This window comes from Rhinichthys klamathensis, unplaced genomic scaffold (genome assembly GCF_029890125.1).
Source record: "Rhinichthys klamathensis goyatoka isolate OS25496 unplaced genomic scaffold, OSU_Roscu_1.1 h1tg000178l_1, whole genome shotgun sequence".
NCBI classification, from domain to species: domain Eukaryota; kingdom Metazoa; phylum Chordata; class Actinopteri; order Cypriniformes; family Leuciscidae; genus Rhinichthys; species Rhinichthys klamathensis.
In genome coordinates this window covers 116978-133011 of record NW_026606707.1, presented here as the reverse complement: position 1 = coordinate 133011, position 16034 = coordinate 116978, and the positions used below count along the sequence as shown (strand labels likewise).

Here is a 16034-nt window from a genome sequence, read left to right as displayed (position 1 = left end):
CCACAGTTCCTCTCAAGGTCCTTCCGACGGTCTGCAGGGAAGCACTCTGCACGTTGAGCTGCTCTTTTAGCTGTGGGATCTCTGTTTGAATTTCAGCAACCTGTCGTCTCACGGTGGCTAGGTTGACGGCGTTGACACTTGACATACCAATGTTGAACAGAGTTCCCACCGCAGCTGCGGCTCCCAGCAGAGCTCCAAGGAACCGTTTGGGGCGGCGGCTGTGTCCGCCCAATTCTGCTTGGGTGACGGTCATCTTTTCGAGTTGGTTCAGCATGTGCCTGACGTCGGCCTCGGCGTGGTTGAGAGAGTCCTCGGTCCATCGGGCCCCGGCCCAGCTGTACTGGGCTGTTGCACTGGGGTAATGTGCCCGGTACACATTGCGGGGATCTAGTCGAACGTACACCTTCTGGGTGTGGGTCCGGCAGTTGGTGATCAAGAGACCTGGTTGCTCCCTCAGCACAATGCCTGACGCCGGGCCGGTTGAGATGACGTCAGGTGGCGGTTGCCCTCGGGTCGACTGGACAAGCAGGATGGCGAACCACATCAACATCCTATTAGAGGTGAAAGGGAAGATGTGTAGAGAGAGGGGGAGAGAGAGAGAGAGGGACAGTGTGTCAGCGAGAGTTGTCCTTGGTTTGGCAGGACAGTCTTCTCACTCCTAGGAGGGTAATCAGGTTAGTTTGCATTGGCCTCTCCCCGCCTTTCTCGGCCAACAGCCGAATGTCTTTTAATTTGGTTGCGGTGGACCCATTTGAGCACTGGGTCTTTCTGTCCCCGGCTCAATTGGATTCGGTACGCCACCGGAGAAAGTTTGTCAACAATTTCATGAGGTCCTGTCCAATGGGGTAGGAATTTCTTTGACAGCCGATGGGAGGCTGTGCGTGGTGGCTGCGCGAAGCTGTAATACCAGACTCTGTCACCCACGGCTAGTTCCTGGTGTGACGCTTTCCGGTCATAGTATGCTTTCTGGCCCTCGGCGCTCTTTTGAAGCTGTTGTTGGGCGAAAGCGAAGGTTGCTTTCAGGTGCCGGTGCAGCTCATCGAGGTACTGGTGAGTGGTGCAGGCTGTGATGAGACCGGAGTCTCCTGGCTGATACAGCAGGTGCAGTGGAAGTGTCATCTGTCGTCCAGTCATTAGTTCGAAGGGAGACACCTGAGTTGAGTCCTGTGGGGTGGCCCTGAGAGCCATTAACACCAGCGGGAGTTTCACGTCCCAGTCTTTCTGGTTGGCAGCCACATACTTTCTCAGCATGCTGACCACAGTCCGATTCGAACGTTCGACTTGGCCAGATGAAATCGGGTGAAAACTCACGTGTAGTTGAGCTTGGACCCCCAGGAGTTTCCAGATCTGCTGCATAATCTCAGCTGTGAAGTGAGTACCTCTGTCTGAGTTGACACTCATTGGCAATCCGAATCTGGAGAAGATGTGATTCATCAGGAGGTATGCCGTGGTCTGAGCGGTGTCGTTGGGTGCTGGAAGACACTCTACCCATTTTGTGAACTGGCACACGACTGTGAGGAAGTACTTGTTGCCCTTCGTTGACCTTGGCAGAGGCCCTACCCAGTCGATTTGGAGGTTTGACCACGGGAAGGTGACCCTTCTGCGTTGCAGCGGAGCTCTGTGGTTCGGATTTGCAGGTTGGAACTGGCAGCAAATTAGGCATTCTTTGACATATTCCGCTACGTGCTCTTGCATGCGGGGCCAATATGCCACTTGCTTCAATGTCTTATAGGTGGCTCTAGTGCCGTGATGTCCGGCACATGGCGCGTCGTGGGCGTATATTAACATCACCCCCCTTAGACACTGAGGGACCACCAGCCGTGGCGTGGTGGTGTCATCAGGTGTATACCACAGAATGTCGTTAATCACACGCAGCATGTGCTTGATGTCGTGCAGTCGTCTGAGGCACGGGTTGTCAGTGAGATCAGACTGTGTGAGTGGGTGGTTGGAGGGGTCAGATAGGTGGTTTAGGAAAGTCTTTATGGACATGTCAGTGGCTTGCATGTCCGCTATGTCGTTGTTTGAGATCTGCGGGGTCAGAGTGAGAGGCTGAGAGGCGGGCAGTGCGGCAGGAAAGGTACGTTTGCTGCGGGTTAGTGCTGCCACATCAAAAGCCGGTGGTTGGGCTGGAGGTGACCATGGGTTACCGTGCAGTGCGCCAGTCTTGGCAAGGGCATCGGTTTGGTCGTTCATGTCCTTATCAAGGCCTGGTTGCTTGGAGTGGCCTTTCACCTTTTTCCAGTAGACGATCATGTCGTGTTGTCTAGTTAGGTCATCGCATGCCTGAAACAAGTGTTGGTGTTTGACAGGTTTACCGTTCGAAGTCTTAAAGCCATTTTGTTTCCACCCTGGGAGGTGGCATGTGAAACTTAGTCTGGCATAGTTCGAGTCTGTGCAGATCAGGAGTTCTTTGATGTTGTGGGTCGCTGAGATTTGCATAGTTATGAGAATGGCTGCCACCTCAGCATATTGTGATGACTGAGGCCCCAGCTTGAAGTGTTGAGGTGGGCAAGGGAAGTCATTTACCCATAACACACCCGCGCCAGCTAGGCGGATGCCCTCTTGGTTGTAGGAACATCCATCGACGTAAGCTGTGGGCATACCTTGGCACGTGTTGTCTTCGAAGTATCTGTGACACGTCTGTGGTTGTGGTTCTTCCACATTAGCTGTCACAGGTGGTGCGTTATCAGAGCAGTTCTGGCAGGCAGCCAGGCCGTTGCCTAGCGCTGACTTGTGGTTCTGGGCATATCTTGCCTCAACATTGCGCCCTTGGAGGGCCATCAACCACGTGGCGATGCGGGAATTGGTGACCACGCCATCGCGGATGCGTTGGCTGTTGAGGAACATGACAGGCTGGTGACAAGTCTCAATGATAACTTTCTGAGCTCCAATGTAGTTGGAGAACCGTTGTATGGCCCATACAGTGCAAAGCAGCGCTTTTTCACAGTCTGAGAATTTAGTCTCTGGTGGAAGGAGTGTCTTGCTGGCATATGCTACAACTCTTTTGTCTTGATCGTGTCGTTGGTACAGGCCAGCGCTGAGACAGTGGTTGGAGAATCCGGCTTCTAAGTAGAATTCTCTTTGTGGGTCAGGGTAAGCCAGACATGGAGCTGTGCACAGGTGACGTTTCAGCTCAGTCATGGCATTGTCCTGGACGGCTGTCCAGACAAACGGGCAGTCTTTTTTCAGCAGGGCAGTCAGAGGCTTTGCAATGTCTGAATAGCTTTCGATGAACTGCCGTGAGTAGTTGCACACCCCCAGGAAACTTCGCAGTTCTGAGAGGTTGGTGGGTGGTTTGATGTTTTGAACAGCTTGAATGCGGCTGGACTGTGGTTCGATGCCCTGTGACCCGATCAGTAGTCCCACGTAGTTGACCTTGGTTCGACACCATTGTCCTTTTTGGAGGGCAATCTTGGCTCCCGCAGCTGATAATTGGTTCAAAACATAGTCTATTTCTTTCAGGTGATCGGTTACTGTTGTGCTTTTCATCAGCACGTCGTCCACATAGATGAGGTTGCCTCTCATCCTTGCATCGGGGCATGCTTTGTTCAGGAAGATGTTAAATTCGGCAGGTGAGTTAGCATAGCCGAATGGGCACCTGGTGAAAGTGAATTGTCTGTTACCGAACGTGAAAGCAAGCTTGTGCTGATCATCTGGATGCACAGGTATGGTCCAAAACCCTGAGGCCACGTCAAGTGTGGAGAAGATTGTGGCTCCCCTGATTCTGGGTATTTCTTGCTCTAGCTGGGTCATGGGCCATCTTGACAGAGGCACCTGTTGATTCAGTTTTCGGTAGTCGATGGTGGGTCGCCACTTGCCGTTTGGTTTGATTACCGGCCAGATAGGAGCAGAATAGGTGCTATTGCATGGGCGAATCACACCTTTTTCAAGCATAGAGTCAATGATTTCTTGCACCGGTTCGTGTGATGCGATGGGGATCTTGTATTGCCTGACGAAGGTGGGAGGAGCCTCAGGGGGCGTTGGAATGCGCACGGTGTGAAGGTGGGTGAGACCACAATCTAGAGAGTCTTTGGCAAATGACGCTTTGAATTTGTAAAGGACTTGTCTTAGTCTTTGTAGATCTTCATCCTCGGTGATTGCATCGGCGTCTTTTAGAATTTGCTGAACTTGGGACTCAAAACCTGGATATGGCTCCTCTGTGGGTGACTCGCCTGTGGTGTTTGCAGGCGCAGGTGCAGGAGTTGCATCAGTCTCGCAGGTAAGTTGTTTGGAAACTGTGTAGACGGCAAGGTGTTTGTCCTCCGTCAGTTCCGTTCTGCAGACTTGATCTTTGTCCATCGGCATGACAGAGGCGATGGAGATGATCTTGAAAGGTGCTGTGCGCAGTGTGTCGTCTATGCACCCTTCGGGTATCATTGAAACTGGAATTGGCCCAATGACAGGTAAAGTAGGTTCAAAATCAGGAAAGTCATGGCTTACTAGCCATCCTAGCCGATAGGCTTTTGGAATTGTGATGTCCACTGCAATGCAGTTGTTGAAAAGGATGTAGATGGCCCGAGATGACACTTCAGTGAGGGGTGTGGCCTCAAGTGTGAGTCCAAGTTCAAGGCATTCGGGCGAAGGTTGAAAGAAACCCAGTGTGTGGTTTAGGATTTGGCCACGCCGTATGTTCAATCGAACAGCGACCCCTTTGGTGTAAGCAGGTACTACAGTTGCCTGTTCGCTGATTAGGGTGCAAAGCTCTGGGATGGTTTGGCCTGACAGGAGATTGTCAGTGTGTGTCGGAACAACAGCTGTTTGTAAAGTCAGTGGGGCCCACAGTACCTCGTTAATAAAATCCACATGAGCCTGGAGGCGAATCAGAATGTCAGCTCCAATGTAGACATCGTGGGGCAGATCCGTAATGATCAGGAAGTAATGAGTTAGGCACCGATTGTTCCAGTTCAAGTTCAAAGCACAGATACCTTTTGCAGTCACCAGGTTTGAGGGGCATGAGTTCAAAGGGAAACGTGTGCGTTTGCTGGCAGAAGGAAGGTCTGGCGTGACTTTACTTAGCTCGTTGAAAAGTGACAAGCTGACAGCGCAATTGTCGGCCCATAGAGCGAGAACAATGTCTGTGGTGGTTATACCATTCAGCTGTAGTTCGGTGTTGGCCTTGGGGCAGAAGGACTCAGAGTCTTTGGTGAGTTGAAAAGTGCAGAGTAACGAACTTGAATCTCGGTCAGGTGCTGAGTCTGTGTCTCCCTGGCTGGCGGCGAAAGTTCCCGTGACCTCTGTGACCTGACAGTCTGGCTCAGTTGACCTGGGTGGCTGACAGGGGAGGGGTTCTCGCACTTGAGCCCAGATTTTCAGTTGTCTGAAATCCAGCAGGGGCTCGAAGCGATCTAGTAGATCTTTGCCGATGAGGAGGGGGTACGTGTCCATTGGTGAAATGTACACAGGGTGTAATAAACCCATGGGACCAAGTGTTAAGTGAATCGGAGCTATTCTTTCAAGCCGAATGTCAGTTTGGCTGTAAGATCGCACATTCAGCTCACAATTCTGAGATTTTAGAGTTCTGTTCTGTCTGCTAGCTTCAAATCTGAGTCTTTCAAAGAGTTCGGCTGATATCAAAGTGAGGTCCGATCCGGTGTCGACCAGAGCTTCGAGCTTCACCACATTTTCCACTGTGATAGAAAGATAAAGTTTGCGTGCTAGTCCCTTTTCGACCAGGTTCCCCAGGAGTTTTAGTGTCGGGGCTTGTGTGGTGATAGACAAACAGTTAGGGTCGGTATCTTGGGCTTCGTTGCGGAGACACACAACCAAAACTGCACTTTCTGGTATCTCAGGGGTTTGCTCACTGGTGTGATGGGTTTGGTTGTCCGCATCTGGATGTGCGGTTGACAATTGCAGCGAGTGGGTGTCATTATCCCTTGGTGTTGTGACAGCTGGTTCTGTGGTCTGTGTCAGGAGAACAGTGTTCGTGGTGCTTGGTTCAGTAGGAGGGCTATCAGGAAGGGTGTTACTCCTTACCCTTAGTCACGAGGAGTCTGGCTTGTCCCCTTTGTCGGTTTTCTTGTGAAGAAGCCCTTGTAGAATCTTCAGGATCTCTGCGGTCTCTGACGTGGACTCACTTGTTTCTTTTGCAGCAGGCTCGGATTTGGACTTGGACCTGCGTGAGGCCTGCCGAGAGGGAGTTTGGTGTGGGCTGTCTGGACTAGGCGTTCTTGTCGCTGGAGTTCGGCTCTGTCTGGGCCGTCGGCTGGTTTCCCACGTGGCCCCCCCCTTTTGATTGTGGGGGGGCCGTGGGGTGCCGTATGATCTTTCAGAGCGCCCGCTCTGGTGCTTAGGACGAGCACCCTCACGGTTGCGTTGCCCTCTGCTGGCTTGAAACGGTCTTGACTCGTTATTAGAAAGTCTGTTAGTGTGGTGTTGTTGGGTGCCCTCTAGTGCCAGCTCTGAGTGCTGATTAGTGATAGGGCAGATAGAGGGAGTTTTGACAGTCTTTTCAGAAGCAATTTTCTGCTTGATAAACGCTTTGTGGGCTAAATCTCGCAGTTGCTGGGTACTCATTGTGCGAGGGCAGGCCAGGACTCCTAAGTGATGGCTCACTGTGGGATGCAGGTTTCGGAGGAACAAAGTTCGGAAGTTAAAGTCCTCTTCCATCCCGGGATCATTCCTTGACCCAAAGTAGGCCTGTCTGATGCGAGTGTAAAAGGCCTGCGGAGTTTCTAAACGTGCCTGCTTGAGGCTCATCGCGGTGATGAGTCCTTGATCAGTGTCTGGATCAGAGAATTCCCTGATGAATGCCTGTCGCAGTTGCTGATAGTCCGCCTTAACTGAATCTGGTTGGCGATCCAGAAAACTGCGTACGTCCCGACTAGACGTAATTCGAAGCAGGTATAATCTGTCCCACGGGGTGACGTGGGGAACAGTGTATAAGTGGAAGTCAATGTCTTTCAAGTAGGCATGCACATCATGGCCTCCGGCAGGGTTTGGGGTGAAGGTAGGAATGTTCCGTGCCAACTTGTCAAGTTCCTTAAAGGCCATGCCGTGATAAGTGGCAAGGGCTGGCTGGGGCGCCCCTCCTTTTCCTGAGGGCGAGGGCTCTTGTAGACTGTCCGTCGATATCTGGGACGGTGGCCGTTCGCTTCCCTTCACAGTTCTGTGTTCTTGGCTGAAGTGTGCAGACTGACCGGTCGGGGAAAACTTGGTAGTGTGTGTACCTCTTTCCGGGTCACTTTGGAGTTTATAGGAGTGTTTTAACTCACGGTGGACAGCGTCGAGCTCATCTTTATAAAGTTCTTTTTGCTGGATAAGTTCATTTATTTCAGCTCTGGCCGCCTTCAAGTGTTTCTCACAGGCTTTGGCTTTGGCGTCTCTTTCTTTTAGTTCATTGTTTGCTCTCTCAAGGAGAGCTTCACCTTGCTGCAGTTTTTCGGTGAGTGTCTCTCTGGCTTTTCTTTCTTTTAGTTCCTTTTGGTCGGTGTCTAGACGAAGGTTTTCCAGAGCAGTTTGAAGTTCTTCTACTTCCTTTCGTGGCTCTGAGTCCGTTTCCTCCTCGTCCTGCTCCTCGTTCTCGAGTAGTAGCTGGTCTAGCCGACTTTGGGTCTTTGCTTGGTCGCGCCGGGCCTCCTCCGCTTGGAGCCGCAGAGTTGCCGTCTCCTGTTCCAGGTTGATGGCGTGTCTTTCGTGGAGGCGGGCTTGTGCGACGAGCGTATGGGCCAGGTTTCCCATGATTCGGGCCCATTCTTTGTGGTTGTAGCTCTGGGTTGGGTCATGCCTCATCAGCGAGTCCAGGTCAGTGTCCAGCTGCGCCTGATCCCGGGGCTCGGAGTCGCCGGTATCCCTGGGCAGGACGGTGGCTGTCATGGCATTCAGCCATGTCTCGAGGCTGTCCCAGTGGGCTGCTGGGCTGGGAGACCGGGACATACTGGTTCACTGCGGGCGAGAGGAGCACAACACACACACGCACACACAGACCAAATGCAAATTTGTTCTACAATTTATGCGCTTATACCCTTAATACGGGCGAAGCCGTTTACGGTACTTTGACTAACTGTTGCAGACAGTTAGGTAGGGACAAATTGTTTAGGTCAGCGCAGGGCCTAAATAAAGATTTGACAGGGCCGGAGCCTAGTAGGTCACTGTTGGTGCTACCGGCTCGGCTGTCAGTCTGTTATTCAGCTCTCCTTTGGTGTCTCTGTAGGCTTCGTCTCTGGGTGACCTGGTAGGCACAGTTCACACAAGGCAGAGAGAACTAACAGAAGAATAGTAAGAAAAAAAAACAAAAACTTAAAGGGAGATTAGACAATAGGAATTAGTGGATCTGTTAAAACAGAGTAAACAGTAGCACAGAAAGAGTTACGGGAACTAAGAGGGCTTGAGCCGACTATGTGTGGTTTTCTTTAGAAATGGGGTGGACACTCTTACATGTCACGTGAGAATATGTAATATTCTGGTGGCTTATACTAAGGGGATGACCTTTCTTTACCTTAATTTAGCTTGCTTGGGGTGACCTGAAATCACGCTAGCTGGAGCCAGTGTCGGGGACAACCTTTCCGTCGCTCCAAGCACTTAACCGGGGTGTCCACGGCCTCAACTGTACGTCAACCACGGTGCGCCCTCTCAAACAACCTAGACTTTAACACAACCGGCACTCCCGGGGAGATCACCTGCTTACGACACTGCAAAGAGGACTTTTCCTCAGAACCCTCTTTCGAGCGGTCCGCTTTGAGTACTGTGTCCGAAATTGCCTTGTGTCTTATTGCGTGGTGGGTCTTCCCCTTTTGGGAGCGCCAAATTGCTGATGTCTTATTGCGTGCCGCACCAATGGAGAGCCAGGAAGTTCCGTGACTCACCCACAGCAAGCGTTGGTTACGCCGGCCAGACAGCCCCGCTCACTGGAAACCAACCAGGAATGACGGTCAGATCACACCAGCGCAAGGGAGTTCTACCTGTGGATACCAAATGTGATAGAGGAAAGTGAGACTAAAATTACTTAAAGCTTACTTTGTCTAAACCAAATGGAGTATCTGTGTGTGTAGGAAATACAAAACCTTGTTGCCTAATGCGAGTGAAGAAAACAGAGGGATTTGTGACACTGTTGTCAGTTATCAGAATAACCTATGGAGAAGGGTTAGTGAGTAAGGCAGGATAAACACAGGAGTAAGTACGCTGTAGTGGCGGGTTTGAGCCACAAGAGGGGGTACTTTCCAGTGGTTAGCCTGGTAGAAAACAACTTAATTGAAATTGCAAGTCAACTGGTGTAAATTCAATTCAACTAAGCGTGTACGGAGATGTTGAATAACACCTAAAATAGCACGCGTGCAGTCGTGATAGAAATATCACTAAGAGACGGCAGGGGAGAGTAAAAACAAACTTTTCTTTTTTTTTTTTGGAAGAAAATAAAAATATATTTTTTTTTCAAAAAAAAAAATTAATAAAAAAAAATTTTTTTTTTTAGAAAAGACAATTAATAAAAGTTATCAACTTATTACAACAAATTATCAAACTCATTAATTTATCGAGAAAGAGAAAAGGTAAAAATGTTTAATAAGACATTGATTTATCTGAGGGACAATCAATAAACTTATCTGGACAGAAAACGAAATCAAGTGGAATTATTCGTAACCTAATTCATAAAGTGAAGTGAGAATTTAATTCAGTTTTACCTTTAAAGTTTTTCTTTAGACCAAATCTGAATGAGACTATGAAAATTAACGGATGGGATTATTTCTAATGCTAATCACGATCGCTATAAAGTATCAATGACAGCCTTAGAACAAACCCAACTGAAAACAGACCGAAATTTCAAACAGAATGCAAGGATCACAAGGAACTGACTCAGCGTTGGAGGCCCTGAAGAGGGCGTCTTTTCCGTGAGTCACTTCCTGTGAGGAATTAGAAATTACTTAGAAAAGAAAATTCAGGAAAGAGTGACCTTATGTGTGAGCGTCCATACGGTGGCGCTATTGCGCTCACGTTGATGAAGAGGGTGTGGCGGTGATTTGAGACCGAGGCGCAAGGCTGCGCTCTAGTGTTCAGCAACAGAATCACAACCACACTGCTTCAATTGTACCTTTGTGGGGCGCGCCAAATCTTAACTGCACACAATTTAGATTCAGGCGGATTTTACGGTGCTATGTTTCACGGGTTCACGAGGCAGAATTATTTCACTGCATTTACGTGTAACCGGACCTACAGGATTTTACGTCTGTGGTTTAACTCCCAATACATTTATCATTTAGCACTTTAATGATTGAAATGTTCTGGTTTAACCTTTTGGTTAGCTAAATCAAAAGTTAAAACCAGGAGTTTAATTCGTTTAATCTAACGATTAGAAAATCAGGCCTTGTTAGGTTGAATTACAGGAGCATCGCTATAATTCAGATCCTCTTCGACTCTGCTCAAAAGATTCTCGTTTTGCAAGCAGGCGGTTCCAAAAGCACATATATTAACATGTAAACGTCTTTACAGAGGTAATATCTCTTTTGTTATGAATTACAATTTATTTTTAGCAATTACAATGACTAAAACGTTTAGACGAATTTAGCAAGTTTGTAATGTGCTCGGCTGAAACTCGACTTTCAGCTTCCAACATGCGCGGCGCGCGGCGCGCTCGCGTTTCTTAATCCAAAACACAACAAAGTATACCAAATTGACACTGCATTAATTGCTCACACAACAAAGCTTAAAATATTGCCCGCATTCTCCACCATAAATATGTAAGGAATCTGGGGTTCATAAGCTCTTTAGTCAATTTTGATTTTGGGGATAAATATTCAACAGTTATTAATCTCTGATCAACAAATTATCGAATATAGTTTGAACCGAGTCCTTGCATAGATAAATCACCCAACCAGGGGTTGTACAGCATATACGTCTGTTCAGGGCATGTATACCACAATTAACACAACGAATTATGATTAATTATGAATATACATCCCGCACAGAGGGCTATGACTGATCTTTAAAATTACCACAGCGATTGATATCTCTTTCTAAGCCAGCCCGTCCGCCGCGCTGTTTCGCTAGAGGTTACCAATGGCTGCTGGTCTTATTTTAGCTTAAATTTACTGACAATGTTTTGTGCACTTAACAATTATCAGATTGTAGCTAGGATCTTTATATTAAAGAGGCTTTGTTATGTGATCAACAACAAACACAGAGGCAATAAAGTATAAATGAGGTTTAATGAACTACACTACATGTAAAACAAAGATATATATATATATGAAACCAAAATGAACTTAAACAATAAGAAAATAAGGTAGAAACACAGGGAAAAACACAATTGCTAGCACAGTTAGGTCCTCAGAGACAGCTTACAGAATACACACTTCAGAGCGTCTAAATTTAGATGGAACAGTTTGCATTCAGACCTGGTTAGAGTGGTGTGGAAGCGAGCTCGTGGCGTCCTGGGAATAGGAGGCGGGCTTCTTTGATTCCTCCAAGCGTGGTTGTCGCGGGAGATTTAAAAGTTCTAACGCAGTTCTGTATGCGTGAAGATAGTCCTTTCGCTGGGATGCTGGAAGACTAACAAAACGCACGTGGGTATCTCGAGGACCGCACTAAGGACAGACTGGCTATGCGCAAAATAAAACGAAGACAAAATAAAACAGGAACAAAATAAAACACGAAGATTACATCGGGATACAGGAACAGAGAACAGAGAACAGAGAACCAATGTCTCTGAGTTTGGGGTTTTAAAGATAAACAGAACACGCCTTGGATAGGTGTGTCGGCCAATGATAATGGCCCATCTTGAAGAGAGCCTACGCCCCCCCGAGTGGGTCATTCGGAATCAATTTGCATCTTTATGACCAGCAGGGCCTTAAGCTTACTTTGGAAATGGCATATATAGGTAGATATATATATTTCACGCTATCGATATACAGCTTAATGAATAGATCAGACTTTTAGGGTCACAAACATATCAAACATCACACATCACAGACATCATATTGCAGAGTTACCTCTTAATGCACACTTTCAGGTATTTATAAGTGTCTTACATTCATGAAAACATTCGTAGGACATGTTTGCACATTTATAGTTCTGTTGCAGGTATTTTAATACACCAACTCTGTTTTAATGCCGATTTATAGATAAAAACTTAGGGTTCGTATGTGTGTGTGTGAACATAGGTGTGTGCGTATCTTCATTTGAACATCTGGCACCCCCCTTCTCGCCGGAGAGGGGTGTTAGAGATAACGGTCCTCTTTGATCGTGCCGCGCGAATGAATCGGGCTGGTACGAAGAGGTCTGGGTGTTGTCTCAGGAGGGGGGAATTCGCTGTTTAATGGACATTCAGGACCATTTGTCACCATAAATGTTTGAAAGTCCATTTGCTCTCTAGACTTTTAGGCGCCAGTTTGGAAGGTTGGAGACCTTATCACGGGACCACATGGTACTAGGAATGTGGGTTAGTTAGGGTCCTTTGTTAACTTTTCCTGTTGTGAGTTAAGGATTTTACCACAAGAGAATCAATGATTGTCCCTTCAATCCCTACACTAAGATAAAAACTATACTCTAGTTAGAATAAAAATACATATTGGGTGAAATGGTAAAAATGTATTTAGTATAAATAAGTGTTTATAATCAATACCTTGCTTCGTCTTATGCATTTTTCCACTGAGCTTGTAACAGAGCATTTTGGGATAGCATTTCAATTGGAAGCACACCTGTGATTCCCTTGAAATGTTGTCCGAGTAGGTTGCTCACTAGGTTTTGGGACAGGACCTTTAAGAGGATGTGGATATGTGAGTAGGACATGTTTCCTTTCTTTTTCAGAAATGTGTGACATACTCCAAGCAGTTCACACACATGGGGAATGTTGCAGAAACAACCAAGTATGTATCGCATCATTGCCCCAATTTCAGTAAATCAAATTCAAGCGATTTCAACGGGCATTTCATTTATTCCCATTTTCCCTTTTTTAGATTTGAGAAGATGGGTGAACAGTGTAAGAAGAGCCTGGAGATTCTTAAACTGGCGCAGAACAGGGGGCTTCAGCCTCCTAAACATCACTTTGAGGAGAGAACATATCGCACTGTCAGGTCTGCAGATCTCACATTAATAAAAAATACAAAAAGCCTAATACAGTTTCTTGATCTGAGGATTTTCTACAGGAAGCACCACTGTTCACTATTGTTATACACCACCATCAGGGGAAATGTATGAAGTTTTATCAAATATCATTTGTTTTCTTTTTCTTGACTTTTCTTCTAGGATCTTTCCGGAGCTCAGTAGCACAGACATGGTTGTGGTCATTGTTAGAGGGATGAACCTTCCTGCTCCCTCTGGTAAGCTTTAAACATCTGGTCTTGAAAAATTAAACTAAACAAATGTATATTTATGCATATATTTTATCCAAAGTGACTTAAAGTCAATTTAAGGCATACATTTTTTAGTATGAGTGTCGCCTGGGAACTTTCGGGTTGAGTAACAGAACTTAAATAAAATGTCAACAAAATAATGCAATCTTTAATAACCTCATACTAGTAAGGAAGTATCTTGCTTTTAAAGTCTTCCCCTCTGCTTCTTTTGAAAGGTGTTGCAACAAATGACTTGGATGCCTACGTTAAGTTCGATTTCCCGTACCCCAGTACAGTGAGTATTAGTTCTCTAGGCTTCATTTTACCTTGTCATCCATTTGAGTTTAATTATGACTGTCTCTGTTCACTTTAGGATCAACCTCAGAAATATAAAACATCAGTCATCAAAAATACCAACAACCCAGGTAAAATGTTTAGCTATTCATTTTTGTATCAGTAAATATTTGGTATTATACAGTACCGTTCAAATGTTTGGGGTAATTTTTTTTTAAATATTATTATCTCAAGCTCACCAAGCCTGCATTAATTTAATCAGTAAAAACAATAATATTGTTAAATATTATTACAATTAAAAAAAATCAATCATTCTAATATGCTGATTTGCTGCTCAAGAAGCTTATTTTATTATTATCAATGTTAAGTTGTGCTGCTTATTTTCAAAACCATGATACATTTTTTTCAGGATTTGAATTTTTTTTATAGAAATTTCCAAAGAACAGCATTTACTTGAAATAGAAATATTTTGTAATATTAAGTCTTTACTGTCACTTTTGATCAATTTAATGCATCCTTGCTGAATAAACTAAGTATTTAAAAACTTACTGACCATAACTTTTGATAAGTAGTGTTATTGCACTGATGTAAAAAAAAAAAAAATATATATATATATATATATATATATATATATATATATATATATATATATATATAAATTAATTTGGAAAATTGACTTGGAGGATTATTATGCAATTATGACAATCTGAATATTATCCTGCTTTATACACAGATACTTAAACAAATAAATAAATAGACATGAATATATATAAAAATTTAGGTTTTATTATATGAGGAGACCACCGAGTGGTAAGAGAGACATGAAACTAACACAACTATGCAGGAAATTGGTTGGCTGGGACACATATACAGTTATTTAGTGATCATTGCACAAAAATATTTGACCCCAGGTCACCAAAATGAAGTATTATAGAGAGCCATGTAATTAATATTTGCAGCTGAAGGTGTTATATGTTGAATAATTTGGTGTTTTGGCAGAGTACAACCAGAGCTTCAAACTGAACATCAACCGTAACCACCGTGGCTTCAGGAGAGTTGTACAGTCTAAAGGCCTGAAGCTGGAAGTGCTGCACAAAGGGTGAGTGTTCCTCAGACAACAATTATCTCCAAATAATCCTAATTTTAGGATATTGACAAAAAATATAGTACATAGTTTCTTTAAAGGGCATATTGCAGGTTAGAGGACCCAACGAGTCAATGTATCGAAAAATAATGTAGGAACTAGATTTTCTTTAAAATATACTTATAAATACGCTACAGACATGCATTTGAGTTATTTTTGTGAGAATTTTACTTCCGCATCTGAAAATGGGCGTGACGTAACGGGCGGGAGAGCGGTCGATTCAGACAACAGGAAAACAATGGATCGGAATGACATTTCTGACGCTGAGGAAATACTTACTCGTATGACGGACCACATCCATACACTTATGAGCCTGCTATGCTGCCAAGAGAGCAGGATTAATGTTAGACATAACGGTCAGCGACAAATAGGCTTTATGCACAGCTTCACTACTTCCTGAACTTCAGCCAGCCCTTTGTTTCCTGTCTGTCATTATTGGACAAACTGATTAATCCAGGTGTGCCTGATTATTGTTACTGAGGCCAGGCACACCTGGATTAATCAGTTTGTCCAATAATGACAGACAGGAAACAAAGGGCTGGCTGAAGTTCAGGAAGTAGTGAAGCTGTGCATAAAGCCAATTGAGTTGTGGTGTGAGGAGAACCAGTGGAGAACAGGACAGTGTCTTGGTGAGAGAGACCAGTGTTAGCTTATAGATGCACACGTTCACTAACGATATACACTGTGTTCACAATATTGTACAGATTATTACCATCGTATATCAGGCCAGCAGACATGAGTATGTTTAGGGTATATAACGTTACTATTAACTAGGGCTGTGTTGAAAAAATCGATTCACCAATTCTGAATCGATTTTCATATTAATTTCTAAAGATCGATCCGTAACTCAGAGGATCGATTTAATAATACGCTTACATTTTCCCCGTGAACTTTAACTTGCCGCGACTGGGAGATCCCTGTATGCGCATTGAAAGGCTTTCACTCAGCGCGCACACTGTTACAACAACGGGCTTTAAGTGAGTCATTCGTTCATTCAAACGAACACGTTCAAAAAAGCTGATTCATTAAAAGAGATGTAATGAAACAAGGTGTTAATTATTTTTAACTTTGAGTTCCACTTTTCAAGGCTCAGCTGAGCAGCAATGCGTCGCATGGGTAACGCTGAAGCTGATGCTTCACTTATTAGAGATAGAGACCAATATGGCATTGATTCAATGCGTGACTCGCTGATTTTATTTCCCCGCGGCTTCCTCGCGCTGTGGAATGCTGACCAGCGCTGCTCCTGACGCGCATTTATGGTAAATACCCGTGAGTGACGTGAACGTTAAAAGGATGATACGACAAATATTTCGCTTTCCTTTGACACGGCAACCTTT

The 16034-nt window shown here is 45.4% G+C and overlaps 1 protein-coding gene across 3 annotated transcripts in view; it reads left to right on the top strand.

Annotated features, from left to right (window-relative positions):
- cc2d1b (coiled-coil and C2 domain containing 1B) overlaps window positions 1–16034 on the top strand; it is a 39114-nt gene that overhangs the window by 16810 nt on the left and 6270 nt on the right. For all 3 annotated transcript variants that reach the window (XM_056260769.1, XM_056260768.1, XM_056260767.1), the window contains 6 exons: window positions 12736–12794; window positions 12885–13001; window positions 13174–13247; window positions 13496–13554; window positions 13633–13684; window positions 14553–14652. In XM_056260769.1, the coding sequence (XP_056116744.1) occupies window positions 12736–12794; window positions 12885–13001; window positions 13174–13247; window positions 13496–13554; window positions 13633–13684; window positions 14553–14652 (461 nt within the window). The remainder of the gene's footprint in view (window positions 1–12735; window positions 12795–12884; window positions 13002–13173; window positions 13248–13495; window positions 13555–13632; window positions 13685–14552; window positions 14653–16034) is intronic.